A 20,799-nucleotide genomic window follows, 5' to 3' on the forward strand; every position below is an offset into this window, starting at 1 on the left:
CATCCCAGACGCACATAGTATTCATTCTCTTCCTTTTTTTGTTCCTCAGTACAAGCCACCTGGATGTAATAGACAAAAGAATACTTGAAAAACTTCAGAATTTTCAAATATCATACTTGAACAGCCAATGGCTTGTTGATTTTATGACTGATCTTTTTTGTTTATTTCTGTGATTGCTGAAATAGAGCAGTTTGTTTCTGGCAAAATTAGTACATTTTGCAAGTTTCTGGCCAAATAGTGTATTTTTTAAAATTTTGTTGAGGAAAAATACAATTTTCTGCTTTTTGAATCTTCTTTCCCCTAATACAGAAAATGATGTTTCTTTCAGGCTTGTACCTTAAATATTTATGCCTCTATGGACTTCACTTTGTACTTGAATGCCTGTAAGAAGAGCAAAGAGTGATTTTTTTTTTTATTTTTTTTTTCCCTAAAATAGTATCTATTAATTTTTGGGTTTTCCTTGGGTACACAGACCCACATTTCATCTGCTATATTAAATATGCAGTGCCTTTAGTTTTCTCAGCTTTTCTTATGAAAGAGTTAAGTTGCAGGATGATTTTGACAAATTTTATGACTAACATCTCAAGTTGGTTTCTTTAGTGGTGTAATAGATAGAGATTAAAGAACAAACTGCATCTGTGAGTACAAAACAAAGAATAGAAATTATGCCAGTGGAGGTTCAGAGAAAGTGAAGTTGTTCTGGCTGGTATTAATGCCAGCAGTGGCTTACAAAAGAGTTGGAGAGTTGGGAAATACCTCAGAAATAGAAAAAGACTGGAAAAAAATACTGCTGAGCCACTGCTAATGTAAGAATGTGGAATTTATGCATTTCCTTTTCTGTCTTCTTGTCCTTGACCTATTATTTTAGGTTGGATAGGTTAACAAAGCATAGGAAACTTTTTATTTCTGTATTTATTCGTTTATAGAATGCACTGGCGTGATTACATGTAATTCAGTAATAATCTTCTCTCGTGTACCACGTTCATGCTGCCTACAACTAGTTATTGTAATGTATGCAGGCAGGAAAGTTATGCTGTGAACCATTTAGGAGGTTATAGAAAATCAAAATATCAATTATTTGATATGAAAGGGAAAAACCTTGCGTAAAAAGTACCTATTTACAATCCAGACAGTTCTGGTAGTATGTGTAAAGGAAACAAACAGGCAAAATACATATTTCTGTAAGGACATTTTCAATATATGTATAATAACAATATGATATATAAACACTGTCATGCTACCTTTTTATTAAAAAAAAAAAAGATTAAAAAAGATGACGAGTTGTGCGTATGTACTAAGTTAAGGCCATACAATTGATTTTTTTTCCGAGACGTTTCCTGATCTCAGTTTAGTTTTTATTCTTTTTTGTCTAATCAAATATAGCAGCATAGGTGCTTGTACTGTACAGACTAATACGGTCTGATTTCACCAGCATGCTGTTGCTGTGTGGTGTCAAGTTATAGCTTCCAGAGGTGATTTATGTGCCTTGTATCCACAATTCAATCTGACCACAGTTTTACACGTGCTTTATATATCTGTGTGTGTGTGTATATGTGTATGTGTTTGTATATGTTTGTGTGTGTGTATATGTGTATGTGTGCGTGTGCATATATATATATATTTGGTCCTCAGTTTTTGGAGCCTGAAAACCACCCAAAAGCTCAAGTTAATTGTTCAAAGGTTAACCTGTGCAGACAGATGTGTAGGGCTTTTCAATTGCAGCTGTTTTAGCACTAGGCTGCACTATGACTTCTGTGTAGACACCTGCTTGTGTCCAAACCAGGTCTGTGTAATTTTTAGGGCTAATGTCAGTTCTGTTATGTTAACTTCTAGAACTGGGTGTCTTGATTTGCTGCATGTCCCAAGCCTTGTTTCCTTTCTGAGGCTGACATGGTCATTGTCTATTGCAGAAAGACTTGGTAGCAGACATAAGAGAAACCTTGAACCTACCTGTGAGTGATAGGGATTTTATCTTTCTCAATTTGACATTGAAATTCTGACTCTTGTCATTGAAAGTCTCTCTTCTGATTTGAATCTTGTATCCATTTTACATAGATTTGCAAGAAGCTGTTGATTTGTAAATATTAGTCTTCATTGCATAGCCTGGGAAGACACGGGAAGCAATCATCAGAACTACTCCAGCTTGGCCCTTTTGGGGCCAGGAGCACTGGAAATCCTGATTTTCCTTGTCAGTGCTCCCTCCTTGTCATCTCCCTTGATGAGCAGTCACTCTGGTCTCTAATGTAGAAAGGAAGAGTTGAAGGAGTAAGAAGGAGGTTACAGCTGTGCCCATACGGGATAGAAACTGTAGGAAGAGGTGTAGGTAGTTACTCAGTGTGAGCCTGAGTAAATGTGTGCTGGTTTGCTCCTGCCCCTCCAACATAACAGGGAGAGCAGGTCAGCTGTGACACACTGTATCCTTGAAATTTCACCAGAGAAATGAAAGGTGGGGGCTGTAAATCTATAAATATCTCTGAAATGGGATTTTCATAGGATCCACAACTTATGGATCAGAAAGAATTTGCTGTTTATGGCATTAATTTCTGTAGTGCAATTCACTGCTTCTATTCTCAGCTTTTTGATGTAAATTTAAAGTGTTCAGACTGTTGCAAAATAGTTACTTTTCTTGGTATGAGTTTGGCTGTTTTTAAATTGGAGAACGAAGCCTAGCTTCAAATAAATCCAATTTTAATTTATTATTTAAAATACATATTAATTTTCCTATATTTTTGTATTGCCCTTTCCAAACAAACCAGTTTAAAAAAAATCTGATTAGATTCAGCATCTTACTTTCTTGTACAGTGATGCTTCTTTCCTTCTCTTCTCTAGAAGATCATGACTGTAATGGCTTCTGGTCACATTTATTCATAGAAATTGCTCAGAAATTATAATCTAGGGTAAACTCCAGCAACTAAATACACCAAGCGATGTGAGTTGTTTGGCTTTTGTTTATCTGGTAAGGATAAATACATAATCCTGCCTTGCTGAGGAATGACTTAATGCTATTGTCATAAGTATTCTGCCTCTTAGAGATTTTCAGAGAATCTCAATCTGGTTACTAACCATCTTCTGTATAGCTTTTGACAGGCAGGATACAGTCTTGAATATCACCTTTAGTCTTCAAACCCTCCATTGAGCACACTTAAGCATGCAATTGCGTTCTATTTAAATGAATAGGAATTGTGTCCATATGCGAAGTTAAGTGCTCTTTGAATTGGGATGCAAATAATTTGGCCTGAACAATTCTTTATAAAATGTTACTGGGTAATATATTGCTTGCCCAAACCTGCAAAAAAGGAGAGCACTCTTACTGATCATGAGAAATTGCACACTGCAATAGAGGTTTGTTTTCCATGTTAGCTGAGGCACTTCCCAGCGTTTTCAGTAAAAAATATGGTGCCTGTACTCGAGATGCATGTTGTGAAGGAGAGAAGGTCCGTGCATCCTTTGCAATTGAGTGCTGTTCTGTGAAAGGAAAATGTGTGTCTTGCTGCAGCCCTTGGACTTCCACAAAGTAAGCATGTATTCACAGCATGCATTTACTTATGAAAACAGCGGATTTTGTGTGGTGTTTAACATCAGATTTTCTTTTACATGGGGCTGGTTAAGGAATGCCAGCATCCGGCATTCTTACAGCAGTGTTGTCATCTCCATTGTGTGAGAAACTGGGCCTGGGTTCATTTGTTAAAATGCACACATGAACAAAGAAAATATCAGTGCTTCAATTTTTATGATTTTCTAGGTGATGCTGCTAATTCACATTGGAAATTTGAATTATAACAGAAAATAATGGAGAGTCTAAGTAGTAAGTTAGTAACTTAATATTTGTTGTGGGTTTATCTGTATTATTTTTTTAAACTAAGCTATGCATGTCTCTGCTGATACTAATGGGTATGCAGGCAGGTTTTGCTGCGTTGGGCTTTTTCTTTGCCTGCCTTCTTTGGAAGATGTGCTTAGTGATAAAGCACTAAGAAAACAAGAAGAATTATGTTAATGGTGCACATTGAAATGGCCACAAACTGTGGGAGGGAAAATCTGCATGTGTGAGAAAAGGGAAGGTTAAGTTTGGTTTTTTAATTAGCCCAGACTTTGTGTTTATATCCGGTAATTTGACAGGCAGATTCAATACGTGTATGTTAAGCAGCTGAAATGCTGTTGCCCTTATTTTCATTTATACACTATTTCATGATAATTAAGAAGAACTTTGAAATTAGGATTTTTTTGGAAGTGCAGGTGCGTGAAGTTGTCATCAAACATGGATGTTTCATGAATTCATGAAAGCTTGACAAATTTGTGTTTTTTTATGTTATTGTATGACTGTATGAGCTAAAAAGTTTAGTGTGGGCCATGTTCACGATGTTTTCCAGGTAGTTTCTCTGGGGTCTTAAGTGATACTGTTTCTAATTCTTGCAGACATATTCCGGTGGGACAGTAGATTTTTCTTCTTGTGTGTTCTCCATAACCAGAATTCAGAGTTGTTTTGTGTCATGTCAGGAAAGTTAGGTTGAAGATGGTTTAAAATATTGAATGCTTTTTAATCTCGTATGTTAATTGTTTCAAAATCCCAGTACCATGCAGTGTTATACCAAGGTGCTTTAAGTAAGAATGTATTTTGTACTGCCCAAAGCTGTTAAGTGTTTTAGACTTGCTTAGTCTGCCTGGTATTTTGGGAGACAAATAATAATCTTGCAAGCAAAACCACTCTGTAGTAATAAGGACTAATCATATGCTTCAGTGTATCTTCATGTCTCTGGGTTCATCTTACCTAGCAAATTTAAGGGTATGACCAAAGACTTAAAATGCATCAGTTACGAAAAGGTTGCCACCAGCAGTCTGTTGCGGACCTACTGCCATACACACTTATTTATTGAAGCTTGTGAACGCTGCAAAATTATTTTCCTCAACAATTAATAGACATATGTGTTCTGGAAGACTTGCAGTGCAGCATTATCTTCTCTATCAAATGGAAATACTTTCAAAACCACATTTTAATACTCAAGTAAAGTGGTGTTTAGAGAGAGTATTAAACTAAAAACATTTGCTCCCTTTCCTTGGGAAGTTGTCTACACATTAATGTATCACAGGCCAAACCTAATTACCTATTCAACCTATACTTTTATTTGATCTGCATGCCTGAGTGTCCTACAATCAAATTTACTGAAGAGCTTCTCACTTTTTTTCTGCATTAAAACAATTGCCTTGAAGCAGCTAACAATTAAAAAATAAATGAGTTAACACTTTCTGCTAAGTGCTACCATTTAAGTTGTAATATGCAATTAAAAACTACATTTTAATTTCTGTTCAATTACATTGACTTAAGTAGTAATTTTAGTGTTATATTTATGAACCATTTAATTGTGACATTTTTCCTCTGGCTTGCTTGATGGAAAAGTAGATTTGATTTTGAGAGTATACAAGAAATAACCTTTAAAATAATCTTTTACCCCCATTCTTTGCTATAATGTTGTATAGGAAAAAACTTACACTAATAAGCTGGTTTTTGTAAAAATACTACAGAAAATTTTAATTTCAAAGCCAATAAAATGTCATAATTTGAATTATTTTTTGTTTTTGAAATCTCAGTTGCATAGGGGGAGTGTTCAGATTGCACTATGAAAATATAGGTAGGTATTGGAAAACGTTTCTGTGTATATTTTGTGCTTCATGTTAAAAAAAAGCTTCATATTAAATCTAGAATCAAAGCCTGGTAGAACCTCACATGTGAAAACAAATAAATTGTAGAGCAGCTGCCTTTTGTCAGCAATATTGCTGTAAAGCACCTATCCCCACAAGAAGTATTTACTGGTTTTTGGCTTCATGGGAGAAAATACAAAGGGATGGTCAGTCTAGAAGGAAGAAACATGGGGCTAATGTCTACAAATGAAAGCCAGATATGTTAAAATGAATCTAGTAGAATAATCTTGTGATTTAATAGCTCACCTGTGTGTGTCATTTTTAAGGCACTTTTTCTGTCAGATAACTAATCACTACTTTTTAAAGTATCTGCAACTTGCTGCATGCAGTAATAAGTTTAAAACTTGTTTTACTGCTTCATATAGCTGCTGCTTAGCTTGATTTCTCATCCTTCTCCCCTCTTTTTTGTCTATATGAATACAAATTTTTCAGTGTTAAGGCATGGCTTATTAAATGTCTGTAAATAACATGGCAGTGTCATGTAAACTATCCATGGTTTTCTGCTGAGGTTAAAGACACGATAAACATAATAATATACTCATATGTAGTAATATTTATGATGGTGAATGAGAACAAAGATGAGATAAGAAGAGTAGAAAACTTCATCGCTGACTTTGTAACATAGAAATGGATTCAACTTGATTTTCTTAGGAAATCCCTGGTCCAGGTTGGTGCCAGCCATGAAGGAAATAATCTCTATTTCCTGAAACATTTGCTGCTGCGCTCAATAGAAAGCCTGGTATTGAGGGAGATGAGTACTTTTACTCTTGGGTTCTCAGCCTTCTTTGCGAGCTGTTGAATACTTACCTAATTTATTTTGTTAAATCTTCAAGGCTTTTAATACCGGCGTTTCAGATATCCATCGTGTGAGGAGCAGTATAAGCAAAAATGATTATTACCTTGACAAGCTTATAAATATATATAAAAGATATAAATGAAGAGCATAGAATCACTTAAGTTGGAAGGGACTTTAAAACCCATCCAGTTCCAACCCCTGTCGTGGGTCAAGGCTGCCTGCCCAGGGCCCCATCCAGTCTGACCTTGTGCACTTCCAGTGATGGGGCACCCATAGCTGCTCTGGGCAGCCTGTGCCAGTGCCTCACCACCCAAAGCTAATAAACTGTACCTACATATTTACAGAGAGTTGCTTTAAACAAATCTGGAATTAGTAATATGTATCTCTAATGTTCTTTTATAACTATGTAATATATTGTTTTAATGTTTTAATTTGCTGGAATCAGAAGATATCCAACCACAAATTTAAAGAAAACGTAAGGAAGAAATAATTGAATTAATTCTTTATTTTCAGACATGTCTGAGGACCAAAGCAGCAGATATGTCATTCTAATTATTTTCTAAGTTGTCGGTGGAATTCAGGGACCTTTATAAGCCTATATCTGATATATGTTTCAGGAAAACTAGCAAAAACTAGCAAAAATGGTGTATTCTTAGGGTATAATGAATGGTAATACAAAGGGTGAACACTGAGGTTAGAGAGTGTATCAATAGCAGGATTATTTGGAATAGTGAAAATGAAAACAGTCATTAAGAAGTGTAGAATAGGACAATAAAATGGCAGAAAAGCTTCCCAGCAGGTAAATATAGAGTGATGTAAATCTTGCTGTGGTTAACGGCAGTCCTAACTTCATGTACAAGGTGATGAGCTCTAAACTGAGTTGGCCGTTATTCTTGAGAAGAAACATCTTATGATTTATCAGTGTTGATTTTGTTGGAAACACCAACTTGCTATAATTCACCTCACTGCTCCCCTTCCTCCCAAAAACAACAACAACAATGAAGAAGAAATCGTTAAGAAAGGAATAGAAAATAAAACAGAAGAATCCTTATTGCATGAATTTGTGATTTGTGATTAATCACACAGCTTGACTGCATTGTGCAGCTTGGTATCTGATTTCAAAGAGGTTATTTTGGAATTTGAGAAGTTTTGGAAAAAGGCATGAAGAACAGTGTTGTGTGTGAAATGGCTTTTACATGAAAAACCAGCTGAGTAGGCTCGGAGCTTGGAAGAAACAACTTACTGGGGAGTGAGTACTGTAGAGGTGAATAGAAGTAGACTAGCTGCTGGTTCTTTACTCAAAAGCAAGAGCTAGTTGTCAAAGCTAACAAGAGCCGTTCAGAGCAGACAAAGTAGTGCAATTCTTTGCATAATGGGTAATGTATGTGTGCAGCTCCTCATGAAGGAGATACTGCAAATATGGAAAGTTTACATAGTTCAGGGAGGATAGGACAAACCACTGAAAAAGAGATGCATTGATTACTAAGTGTATAAAACAAATTAAGCTGAAGAAATTCCTTGAAATGAAAATAATTGGAGGTTGGGAAAATGTTAGGTAAGGTGTAGGTAAAATATTTGCTCACTTTCCTCTTAATGTTGGTATCTGTGTATGACACTTTTTTTTTTTTTAGAGTGGGATTGGAAAGGATGAACAATGAACAGAGTTATCACAAAGTGTATGTTAAAGTTCTTTCCAGCTGCACTCCCTGAGCACTAATTGAGTTACTGGCTTAGTTTGACCGCTGCCTTTGTCTTTATTGTTTCACTTAATAAAAATTGTTCTGCTGGAAGTTGGATTTGACTAAGAGCTTTGAAGAACCAAAAAAATTGAGATCGTTGATAAATTTAGCAGATATTTAGAGTTTCAGAACAGGTCTTCAGAATCCTAGACCTTTAGTGTTCAGCGAAAAGCTGGATCACAAAGCCAGATATGTATGAGATTTGATACACTACTTCAGACTTCTTACAGTGAAAAGCACCAAATTTTAAGAATATGGAAGGAAAATGTAAGAAAAGTAAGACTAATATGGGTAAGAAAGTGAATCAGAAATGTTTTTTGTTCTACTCATATGGTTACACCACTTGTAGGTTAATTTTATCTTGAATTGCAGAACTGTTTGGGAGTTCACTAGGACCCTTGTACTACAGAGGTTTCCATCATTGTCTAGACTGCTGAAGTCCATAAATTACCAGAATTAGATGATGCAGGGCACAAAATTCGGACCAGGTTGAAAACATTCCCAAACTTCTGATTTTAAAGGAGAATGTGCAGTTTATTGATGGCAGGAAGAAAGTGTCTAAAGCTAAAATTTAATCTAAAAAATCAAATTACAACTTACTGTCAATATAAATATCTTTTACACTTTATAAACTCTCAAATACTTACCACTTCCCAGCCTTACCAGTAAAACGATACGTACTTTATACTTACTAATGTTACAGGTATAAAGATGTTACACTCTTTTCTTGATAACAAATACTTCATTGTCTAAAAATTTGCTTTTAGCACTGAAATTAGAGCTTTTTGAATTTAAATATATATCCTAATAGTGTAAACTCTGTTGTACTGAATGAGATGGGATGGAACTGCGAAGTGAGAATGCATGCAAAAGAGTCGTGCTGTAAACAATAAACCACGTTCCTATTTCTTTGCCATAGAAGGTCCGTTGTGGTTTGGGTGAACTAATCCGCCAGTTAAATGTGATAAACCATGTTAAGGGATTATTGCTGAAGAGAACACTATGAATTTTTATGTTACCCTTGCCATTTATTTTCATTTTCAAGACTGCAGACCATAACTCTGTACTTTTAATTTTGTGTTCAATATGGGAAGGTAATCCCAGAGCACAGCTTTTTTGATGCAAAATCTGAATGCTTGTGTAGTAACAACAGCTGTCCCCTCACCATGTGGTGTCTTCCACTGCTTTACTGTAGAGATGAATTTTGGCCCAGCGTTTCAGTAATATTGGACACACGTGGTTCTAGGTGACGGAGCGGTATGTTTGTGCGTTTATTTGACTCTCACAGTTATAGTTGGCTACAGATTAGAACAGGGAGAACACATTCACACCGTGACCACCCTCGTAGCTGTTTGTAGTAGTTGGATCACAGTAGGCGCTGTTGCATCTGAAGGCACAATTAACTGTTGCTGAGGAATTGCAAATTCACAAAAGCTCTTTACAGCTTTAGGGGTTCCGAGTGGATTTCCTAAAAGCTTTTTCAAAGATTTCCCAAGTTTATAGATGTTTTACATCTTACATTCTAAAATTGCCGGCTTGAAATAAGATTAATCAGTTGATGTTTTAATTTAGCTAATGAATTCCTGTGCTGTGAATAAGCTATATAATTTGTTTCAGATCTACAAAATAATTATAGTTTTACCCTCTATTTAGGAAGAAAAAAATTAGTTCTAATATTTACAAGTGGTTAGTAGAGTCTTGAGCACAGAGAAAATAGAGAGCTTACAAAGAAGTCTGAAAATGCATCTTACTGGACGGTTTCCACAGCATGTACATCACTGAGAAGATCATCTTGATTTCCATGTGTAATTGCTTAGATATGCTTTGGATGCGGTAAGGAAAAATAGCTGTGGATCTATCTAAAAAAAAACAAAAAACAACCCAACAAAAAAGAACAGTTTTGATATAAATTAAATAAGAAATTACAATTATCTGCATATTAAGGTCTGACTTTAATGTATGAAATTTGACTATGTTTTGAACACAATTATTTAAACTAAAATATAAGAATAATTGTTACTTAAATGATAGCAATTTAGTTTCTACTTTACAAGTAGAACATTGCCCCCTAAACTTGCCTTCTAAAAATCTCAGAGAGATATCTTAGCATAAAAGAGGGTAAGGAGTGTATTAACTTGCTCGATACAATAAAAACAAAAAGGTTATTTGCAGTGTAGGGATTTTGTCCTGTCTTCCTTCAGCCATGGTGCAGTTGTATGAGTGTGCATGTAATGTGCATGAGATCACTCTCACGTACCACGTTATTTAAACATCTCGAATCCTCTGCAGTGACTCAAATATATATTACACTTGTATTAAAAATATATGAATATGAATGTCTGAGGCTTTCAGCACTGAATAAAGGGCTACATGGATCCAAACCAGGACGATTGATGAAATCCTTGCTACTATTGGCTATTATTTACTGTCTTTTAAGTGGCAGGTTGTATTTATGCCAATTTATCTGCTTCAGGGAACACTCTTGATAGCAGAACAAAGTGAATAAAAGTAGTTTGCTTTGCAAATGAATGCAAATGGTGGAGCCTTTCGGGAAGCCCTTTAACAGGAGCAGTGCACTTTGATTATGAGTGAAGCTGCCATTTGGACATGGTGAAAAGAGCACGCTTGAACCATTGATTGGGGGAGACAGTAAAAAGTCAGGAAGGGCCCCGTTAAGCTCGCAGTGCGGCAGGCGGATGTCAGTGTGGTTAGAGCACAGTGGGAGAATGACAGGCAGGATTAGTGTCAGGGAGAAGCTTTGCTGTAGTTGTGGAGATGGTCCCTGGGGTCACTCACCTCTGACTGTTGTTCTGTGCTGATGGCTCTGTAATGCAAACTGCTTGATATGTGCTGTTCATTATCGGAAATGGTGATTAGAAGAGGTATGTCATAAGGAATTCCTTAAAAATAAATAAAATGGCAAACTAGTGATCGTAACAAAGGTTGGGCTCTGCAGATGTCGCCAAGGATGCTGCAAATGTCAGGGATGGTTACTGTGCCCTGTGAGGCAAGCGGGATTTCATGGCTTAAGCTGCCGTAATTGTGTGCTCCGCGGCTTTGTTCACTTTATTTGGCCATTATGAAGACAGTCATTTCTATCAGATTGTCTGGTGTTGTTAGAGTACAGCGTTGTAATGTATTTTGGTTATTGGATTGCGAAGCATCCTGTTTGTGGTATAACTGGTGTGTTGTGCAGGGGTGGGGTGGTGGCCAAAGCTCTTAGTGGAATATTAGGATCAACAGATTTCATTCCTGAGTCACACAAGAATGCTAAAACGTGCGATGGCTGCAGTGACCAAAAGCTAGAATGACTTTTCTGTTCCATCCAGAGGATGTTTTAAATATAAAAATAGTATTTATCTTTGCTGAAACCATCTTGTGTGAGAAATGAGAGAAATGTCTAAAATTCTATATCTTAAGCTGCAGTTTAATCTTTAATAAAAGTCTTGTTGCTCTTTATCTTTACTGCAGTTTTCTGGTGCTACGTACCCTGTATAAATGTGCTAATGTAAATTAAACAGATGCCTGTTTGTAACATACAAAACATGTTTTTCTTCTGTTAAGGATTTCTAATACCTCACTGTTGGTCTATTGTTCCTACACATTTTCTGCCATAAAGCAGGGAGATTGTACCCAGATACATCAAACTATTACTTCTTTTTTTTTTTTTTTTCTTTTTTTTTTACAAGACTTGATTAATTCACGTGAGGAATTTTTCCAGTATATTACCTCACAGATATATGTCCAATATCCCCGCAGTAATGAATGTTTTACAAATGTTTTACAGGCACCTGAATGGACAGAAGAGGACCTCAGCCAGCTGACAAGAAGTATGGTTAAGTTCCCAGGGGGGACCCCAGGTCGATGGGAAAAGATTGCTCACGAATTGGGTCGATCAGTGGCAGATGTGAGTTCACTCAGATTTGCATTGTAGAGAGAGTGACAAACCAGAACAAGACAGGCAGTGTAGAAGGCAGACATATATGGGGGCCGACATTGTCTTTTGAGAGAGGCTACAATCCTTTTAGGACCTGGAAGTGAACCATTAACTAACTATGCAAGAAGCAGATGTCAGCCCGTTTCTCGCTCCGCAATTAGCAGCTGTAACTGATCAGCTGTATGGGGGATTCTGGTGCTGGGAGACTCACGCTACTGTAACCCAATAACAGAAAAACAATGCCACTTGGGTTTTGTAGGGACCCTTCTAACTGCGAGTGAATATTTGTGGGACTTGGTTAAAGATTATGTTTCTGTTCTAAGCCGGCCCTTCAAAACACGGATGAGCTAATGGTGTTTAGACAGATGGTTTCCATTAATTAAACTGAGGTATCTCTGCAAACTTTAAAACAAGTTATACATGTGATACTATTTCAGCCCATTTTTCTGGATTATAGCTTGGGTAATAACACTGTGTAAAATGATTAATATCCTTGTTAATTCATATTTTATAGTATTGTACCACATATCAAAGAAAGCTTGTACTTATGGATTTTAAGTGTTATGATCTTAAAACCCTCAGGGGCCAGGCCGTAAAAGACTTTTCCTTTTCAAGCAATAGATCACTGGAACATGATGTAGTGTCTGCTGAGGACCCTTTGAAAGCCCTTTCAGCTGACCCTATTTTATAGGCTCTGGAGGGGTTAATGAGAATAATGTTTAAAGCTGTTGATGTATGTTTTGAGATTAGATATTCTTCATTTATTGTATTTCAGGAATTATCTTAAATAATGGGAAACACAGCCTCCAGGCAGAGCGCAGCGTAACCTGCTGTACCTTTGGGCAGTCTGGATGATTGTTTGGTTTTCGTCCTTGTTGATAGAATCGCAAAAAGATATTTTTAGAAGTTGCTTTTAAAGATTTTATCTGTAGAGTTATTTTGCTCAATTACTCATTTATACTAGAAAACAAGCCATTTACGTTCCTGTCACTTTAGAACAAGCCATATTATTTGCAAATAATAGGCGAATGTAAACAAGAAGTTATAAACCTGCTATGCGAATGTAATTGATTGGTTTTGTTTGTTTACTCTGATTAGATTCTGTTCAGTGTTGTTCATCATAATACCGAGGCGGAGTGAATATCACAAAGTTGCTGCACTTTACTAAGCAGATTTTGATAGCAAAAGTATTTCACGTGACTTGATGGTAGGCAGTATGCATGGGGTGGATCTTTGAGATTGTCTTACTGGCAGCACAAACACATGGATAGCTTCCACTTACGCCCATCACTAAACTAGCGCATCATCTTGAGACTTCTTGCACCCATTTTCTGCTTTATTCCTTGAAACAGTTATAAAAGCATATATTACATAAAGGATTCTTAATAACTAATTTGCACACCATACTTGCGTGCTGGCAGGGCTGGAAAGAAAAATGAAGCTTACTCACTTCTTTGCGGTGAGAAGACCTCAGCACTGTGAGTGGGGTAGAGGAATGAAAGATGTAAGAGCTGTCATTTTTTGTATGAAAAATGCAAATTTCAGGGATTTTTGGGTGTGAGGCAAAGTCTGAGTGTAATCCTTTTTACCTCCTGTGGCCTCCAGCTACGTGATTAGTTTGAGTGCGCTCTGCACCATCTTTTATTTCTCTAAAAATTTCACACTGCTGATAGTGCTGGGTCAGCTTTCCCAATACAGAATACTTAGTAGTGCTTCTCCTCCCTTCATTGTCACATCGCACAGTTTCAGTGGTTAGGTCCGAGAGGAAACACTTAAACAAAAGTTTCCTGGAAACTGTTATTAGATCAGTAGCAGAGACACTGAAACTGGGAAGTGCTTCAGGAGTATCCTTTCAACTCCTGAACAATATCTGCAGCATATCCTTTATACTTGTTACAGGAGACAAAGAATAAGACGTACGTTTATGGTAGGGATTCCTAAGTTTGTTTTGCTTACTTATCACTGTAAGTGAATAAAAAACGTTACGCGAGAGCCACAGGAATTAGTTCAGTGTTGAACGTAATGCAGAAGAAAGGTGCAGTCAGTGTTTCCTGCCCAAACAGCTGCTCCCTGTCTCCACTGAAGAGAAGCAGGGAGAGAAGGGGTTTTTTGTGCTCGAGGGACTGTTTTGAAATGGCCTGTGCAGCACGGTTTGGGGTTTCCTTCTTTACATCTAATTTGGCATCAGACTCTGCCTTGGCTAAAGTATTATCAGGGACAAAGGACTGAAATACTCAAGGGCAAATTTGAGGACATATGAAATACTTTTTAAAAACTTCAGACTGTTTTCTGCTTCTTTTTGTCCTGTGAAGTATGAGGAGCAGTAGGTCCTGGTTTTCCTTTCACAGCTAGAGGACTGTATAAAAGAGTGCAGTGTGACCCTTTTTAACTGCAGACTAGATAAGTAGGTGTTAATAAAAAGTTGAACGTGGTGCAATCCAAAATTATCTTTCCTTTGCTGCTTGTGACTCCAAAGCTTTCTTCCTTAGCAAAGATGTGAGAAAAATATTGCAGTACTTTTAAAAGAATAATATGAAGTCATTTGTGTGTACAGAGAAACATTCGTGAAATTCTCTCCTTCTGGCTGCCCCAAACAAATTCCATTTTAAACAACTCTCTTTTTTTTTCCTTTTCCTTTGTTCTGTAAATTCCCCCATAAGGCTGTATTAATTTTCACTGGAATTTTTTTTATCTTGGCTTTTGTCAACTTTCTGGCTTTGTGGTGTTCTTCTAACTTAGTTTTGTGGGTTTGTTTATTTTGGAGTTTTTTACATCATTCTGAATTTTCCTCCTGCCATTATGTTACTGACTTTTTAGTCGTATGAAGGAAGTTTTTAATGCTTGGTGCTTTACCACTGCTTTTTTATTGCGTACAAAGAAGGGAAGAGTTTGTCTCTTGCTTATTTCCAGAGAAATTTGTTCTGCTTGGAAAATTCCTCCACGATTTTCCTTTTTTTTTTTTTTTTTTTTTTTTTTTTGGCTGATTTGGTACCTCAGAATCCAGTTTGCACTTGTTGAAACAGTATTCTGAGTAGAGGCTTTGGCTTTTAAAGCTTTCGTGTTAACAGAACTTCCTTAAGATGTTTGTCATCTGAAGATAAACAGGCATTAATTAATGACAAAAAAAATCAATTTGGCAATAAGTTGTCCTTTTTAGTTTGTCATTTCTTTCTCTCCTGGATTTGACAGTGTCATGGTGTTTCCCACCACAGTGAGTCTGTCCCACCAGTTCTGTAGAAGTCATTATTGGCTCACTGTCCAACTGAGGGGCATTATCAAATAATGCAACAAGTTATATTTTGTATTGCTTTGCACCTTTGCTGATCTGAGTGATGAAAGATGATGGAATAGCCTAACTTCTTAAACTAGTCTTAGAAAGCTAAGAGGGAACTGCAGATACGTTGCAAGATGAGTAGAATTCAAAATGATCAGAACAAATTAGAGAAATAATATGCAAGTGTAGGAGTATTGGTTGCAATAGCCAAATTAAACAGTCAGTATGCAAGTACATGCAGCAAGATAGTGGCAGGGTTCACAAATAGAAGGTAGCAAACAACTAAAGTGCAGGAGAAATGCAGAGATTAGAAGAGATAATACAGGTCAACAAATAGCAAGTTTTTGTGACAAAGGGGAGCATCATTCTGAGAAAATACAGGAGGATGGTAAACCTGCATCTACTTCTCTAGTTTGGGTCTAGTTTTCAGTGTTACACTTAAGCATGTGATTCAGTGTAATAAGTCCAGAAGAGAATAAGCAGAGTGGGTGATCTTTAGAAATCTATTGGAAAAGATTGTGAAGGAATTCTTATGGGCTGCGAAATGGAAGAAAATATGATGTAAGCATTCAACTGTCTAAAGAGAGAACTGCAAAAAGTAAGTTGTTTGCGCTCTATATCAGCTTTATAGGGCAAGAAGTAGTTACCTGAAATTTAACATGCACAGCTGAGTAAGCCACGAAGGGGCAAAGATTTAAAAGGTGTAGTAAAGCAGTGGAATAAGCTGCTGTGGAGTATCCACCTCTGAAGGTCTTTAAAAAACAGGTTAGGGAAACATCTGCAAGAAACGACGTCGATACAAAGATTCTGCCTCAGGTTAGGTCCTTCTCTTCATATGGTCTGTGATTAGACTAGCAAGTGCAAGCTATCTAGGAGGAAAGGGGGAGGAAACAAAACCTTCCTACAATTGGAAGCATGTGTGAACTCATTTTAAAAAATGTAAAATTAAAGCCAGATAGTTACTAAGATGGTTATTAATCACTGCATGTACCTTAGCTTGATGGTTTTACATTCAGTAATTCCTTGCAAAGTCATGTTTCAGATGCTTTTGCTTCTATACTTTTACTAAAATCAGTTGAGTTTGGATTGTTTTTTTATTTCGTAGGCAATTTAAGTCTGTTAATTTTGTTATTTCCCAAAATATCTCACAAACAAGAATAAGACTCATGATATGGATCTGTCTACCAGATGCCCTGTCCAAACAGATGCTTCTACACAATGTGATTCAGGACAGTGGGAAAGTGCCAGCCAAAATCCAACAACAAACAGCTGTGTCCCATACTGTAGTGCATCTGAGCTCATGCAGCTGTACTGTTTCTGTTCGTTCTGTCTCGTGATACCAGCATAAATATCTTTGCAACATACTCCTTCAGCTCAGCTACTTTAGGCTTGCTACCATGGTGTAGGCATGCTGTGAGAAGGGTGTTGCTCTAACTTTGGTCATATCAAGTATAGGGTATTTCTTATCTTGTCTCTCTTCCGGAAACCATCAACAGCTAATTAATAGTCAACCCAAAATGGATGCAATTGTGCTCATTTTATCAGTATGTTTCATTATTTAAATGGCTAATTGACATTTTAATATGTGCATATTGGGGATTTATCAACCTTTTCCCATAAAGATGATTTTCAGCCGGCTTAGTATAATGAAATCTTACTGCTTTCACAACGAAAAGCTTCTACAGCTTTTTAAGTCATTCTTATTGCAGTTGGCTGGTGGTATGAATTAGAATTTCAAGTATTTTGATTATGAAAGGGAAATGGAGTTCAGTTAACTCTAATCAGAGTTCCTGCCGGCTGACCCGGTTACCTGTACCACTGCTCTCTGCCATCCCCTGAACATCTGTTCTTTGACCCATTTTCCTTGCTGAATTTGTTGCTCCAGGGTTAGTTCTCATTCCTGTCCTCCAATACTTAAGGAAATAATTGACCTTTTAAAACAAAATAAAAAGTTAGGTTTGAAGTTCCTAAATACTGTGAACACCCTAAAACGCAGAATAAATTACGAATAGAATTTCAAGGTGACTATTTCTGCAAAAATTACATTCCTTGATTTGACAAATGCTGTGCTTTATGAAGATTTATAATGATGGCTGGCTTTTGTTGAACTCAGATTGAGAAAAAGCACTTATGTGTGGAATTATAGCAGCATATTTTACTTGACAATGCCTACCCGTACAGATTAAAAAAAATAAAATATTTGCTGAAAGGCATAAATTAATTTCAGTAACTACAAAGGACATTCAAATTGTAAAAATAACAGAGGAAGTAAAAGCTGTCTGGCATGCCAAACAGACTTTAATGTGATTATTAGGTACAGGTTTTTTAAATTAAAGGCAAAGAGATCTCAGATTTCATACTTGTGAAGTAATATCATTCACTTGTCTTACAGGATTTAAACTGATTCTGTTTGTTCCTGCAGTCACTAATCTCATGCATTTGTGTTGCAAAAACAGACTGATAGGGATTTGCTGCTTGTATAGAAAAGGACCAAGGCAGACAGCAAAACAATAGACAGGTGTATGTATTGGAGCAGACATCCTGAATTATGGTGAAACCTGAAAGCACAAGATTGGGAGAGAGTGCTTATTTTGTGTTTTCTCATCTTTCCAAGCAACCAAAGGTTTCAGCCTTAAGTCTAACTGTGTGAGTTCACACTCATTGCATGTTTATATGCCATTATATAATAGACCTCTCATTTTTGGCAAGTGCAAGCTTGTTACGTTGCCAGCGAGAAAACATCTCCATGAGAAGTAATTAATATGTAAAAGTTAATGAATTTATTAGGGGTTTTTTTTTGCTTCTGGAGATTAAGCTTTTCCTAAGTCTGTTTTGTATTTCATTTGGTATACTGTGCATGTGTTAACTTGGTTACTGTGATCTCCAGTTGTGGTTGTTGTGAAGCAGTCCCTCTCAGCAGCTTGCATATATTTATGTAATCAATAGTTCTTTTGGTTGCTCATTGAAGTATAAAGACCTAGCTCTGGATCAAGGTCTGAAAGCAGTTATGAATATCTAAGGTGGGATTTAGATGGTATGTAGGTGATGGAGATCCCTCAGTCTAAGAGTGAAATCTTCAGAACACCTGTCTAATCCTGAGACACACCAACTTGCCTGTTGATGCTTTGCGTGAGGGTTGCTGTTCCCAATTCTGTGATTGCACAAAGTTTTTTTTCTGCACTGTTGTACAACTGACCCTGCCATGTTTGTAGAATCAGGCAGCGTGGAGTGTTTTATACCCATATACAAAACAGATTGATTTCCTTCTTGTGAGGCATGACAAGAGCATTCCTGTCACTTAAAGGAGAAAGCTATTTGCAGAAGCCAGTGGGACACCCAACTTTAATTCAAATACATGTCTTATCAGGTTGGTTCAGGACAATGCTGCTATAACTTTGCAGTGTACCTTGAATAACAAAACATTCTATGTACGTCCTGACGAGCTGAGTTTAAATTCCATTGCAGAATTCAAATCTTCCAGCTCATAGGAAAGATAATGCATTTTGCACCAAAGGTCATAAAATGCCCAAGCAATTGTTACAAAGGGTGGTTAAGCCCAGCTCCTCTGTGTTACCTGAGTTTCCACAGTACTGAGCTGAAGACTTGCAAATGTAGATTTTGACTGACAAAGGAAAAAGAGGCGTAGTTTGAAATCTCCAATGTCATGACAGTTCTGGGTGTTGAGTTCTTCCTCTTAGTCCTGAAAAAAGGGAGCAGTTATTCTTCTGTTTTAAATTAACTCTTCGGACACTTAAAAGAGAACATCAGTTGCTAAATCCAGTGGTTTAGGCCACATCTTAGACTGCCTCATCACTAAACGCACAGCTGTTGTGTTTCTGCTGTAGCTGCCTCCTCTCATTGGCTGTGGCAAGGTTTGCAATCGCACACAGCTTCAAAGGTCGTAACCATAAGAAAGCCATACTGTTGCAGGCTGGCAGTGGCTGGGCTAAGCAAATCCAGTTCGTAATTTGTCTCTTAGTTTTTTCAAGAACAAAAGCTTGTTGACCTCATTGACTGGTTATATTGCACACTTTTGGAAAAGTTGGTAAGGATCTACTAAGCAAATTGTTAGAAGCGGGGTCAGAGCAAAAGTATGTCTTGTAATTTATACTACTTCATTTCTAGAGATCTACTAAGTTGGAAATAGGTTGTTTAAAAAGAAAAGAAGCTGAATGATTTGGCTTGATGTTTCACCAGTCTGCTAAAACTGGAAGGCAGTTTTAGCAATCTTTTAGTAAATTTACGGGAAGGCGTTTTATAAAGCGACAGATTTTGAGTCTGTCACATGAAAATAAAGCAGTGAGTCACTATTGTTTGCTGAGTTGGGTCAAACCATTCTTGATGCGATTGTGGTTGCTGGAAATAAGTTGTTTAGATCTAGACTGGGATGTCAGTTCAGTGCAACAAGTAATGCTTTGCCTATAAGGAGAGAACCTCGAATTTGGCAGCTTTTTCTGCACTGTTTCAAAAGATCAGCAAGGCCTATTTCTTGGACAAGAGCACGAAATAATTGAATGTCCTTCTGCATCTGGCTTTCCTTTTTGAGAACAATGTGATTTTGGCTCAAATTAGCCTCACAGATTCAAAAAAATTCACTTTGCTGCATATTAGCTTCACTACTTCCAGGCTGTATCTATACATTTTTCTGTAATTCCACAGATCTTGAATGTTTTTGCACAACATAAATAGATGAAGAGCAGAAAGGTAACAACTGGCTGTGCAGAACATTGCTAGTGAGACAGCAGGTTTCTGGTAGATGATGCTGAGAAAATCAGGCAGCGTCATAGATACTTATATAGCTCTTGCTCAGGAAGATGCTAAGAGTAGTAAACAGCTTTGTCAGTGTGGTGGGTTGGCAGCAGCACACCAACATGTCGTCCTGCTTTGCAAAGTTAGATACATCTGGGAGCCAAATGACATGGGTTATCTCTTTGTCTACTCGTGTTTTTCAGTGTTTTCAGAACACAGGAGACTTGTACTTCTGTATTTACCTGGTGCAGCCCTGGTCAGAACAGTATTGTATCCAGAAGAAGAGTGCCTGGAAGCAGCAGGATGGGAAAGGCCTCAAAACCTCATTGGCCACTGCCAGAGCCCTGCAAAGTGGGGCTGACTGTGGTTGTGGAAGGGCCAGCTTATTTTGTGGCTGCTGCTGTGGGAATGGGGAATTTGATCTTCACTTCTGCAAATGGGCTGTTTCTGGCTGTTTAGTGTGGGTAAGATCACTATACCTGACTTTTACGGGGTTTTCCCCCTAGGCCAGTCGCAATTCGTTGCTTTTTTTATGCCCGCCTTCCTGGCAGGACAAAAAGTGTAGCCTCTTACCCATGTGATAGCAAACCTGAATTTTGCCCATGCTGTC

General features: G+C 37.3%; 1 protein-coding gene across 1 annotated transcript in view; it reads left to right on the plus strand.

The window, feature by feature from the left end:
• The window catches only part of DNAJC1 (DnaJ heat shock protein family (Hsp40) member C1), a 94,026-nt gene that overhangs the window by 66,479 nt on the left and 6,748 nt on the right, over window positions 1–20,799 (plus strand). Inside the window, exon 9 of the mRNA XM_085227290.1 lies at window positions 12,017–12,136. Coding sequence (XP_085083416.1) covers window positions 12,017–12,136 — 120 coding nt within the window. The remainder of the gene's footprint in view (window positions 1–12,016; window positions 12,137–20,799) is intronic.

This window comes from Meleagris gallopavo, chromosome 6 (assembly GCF_905368555.1).
Source record: "Meleagris gallopavo chromosome 6, MGAL_WU_HG_1.1, whole genome shotgun sequence".
NCBI classification, from domain to species: domain Eukaryota; kingdom Metazoa; phylum Chordata; class Aves; order Galliformes; family Phasianidae; genus Meleagris; species Meleagris gallopavo.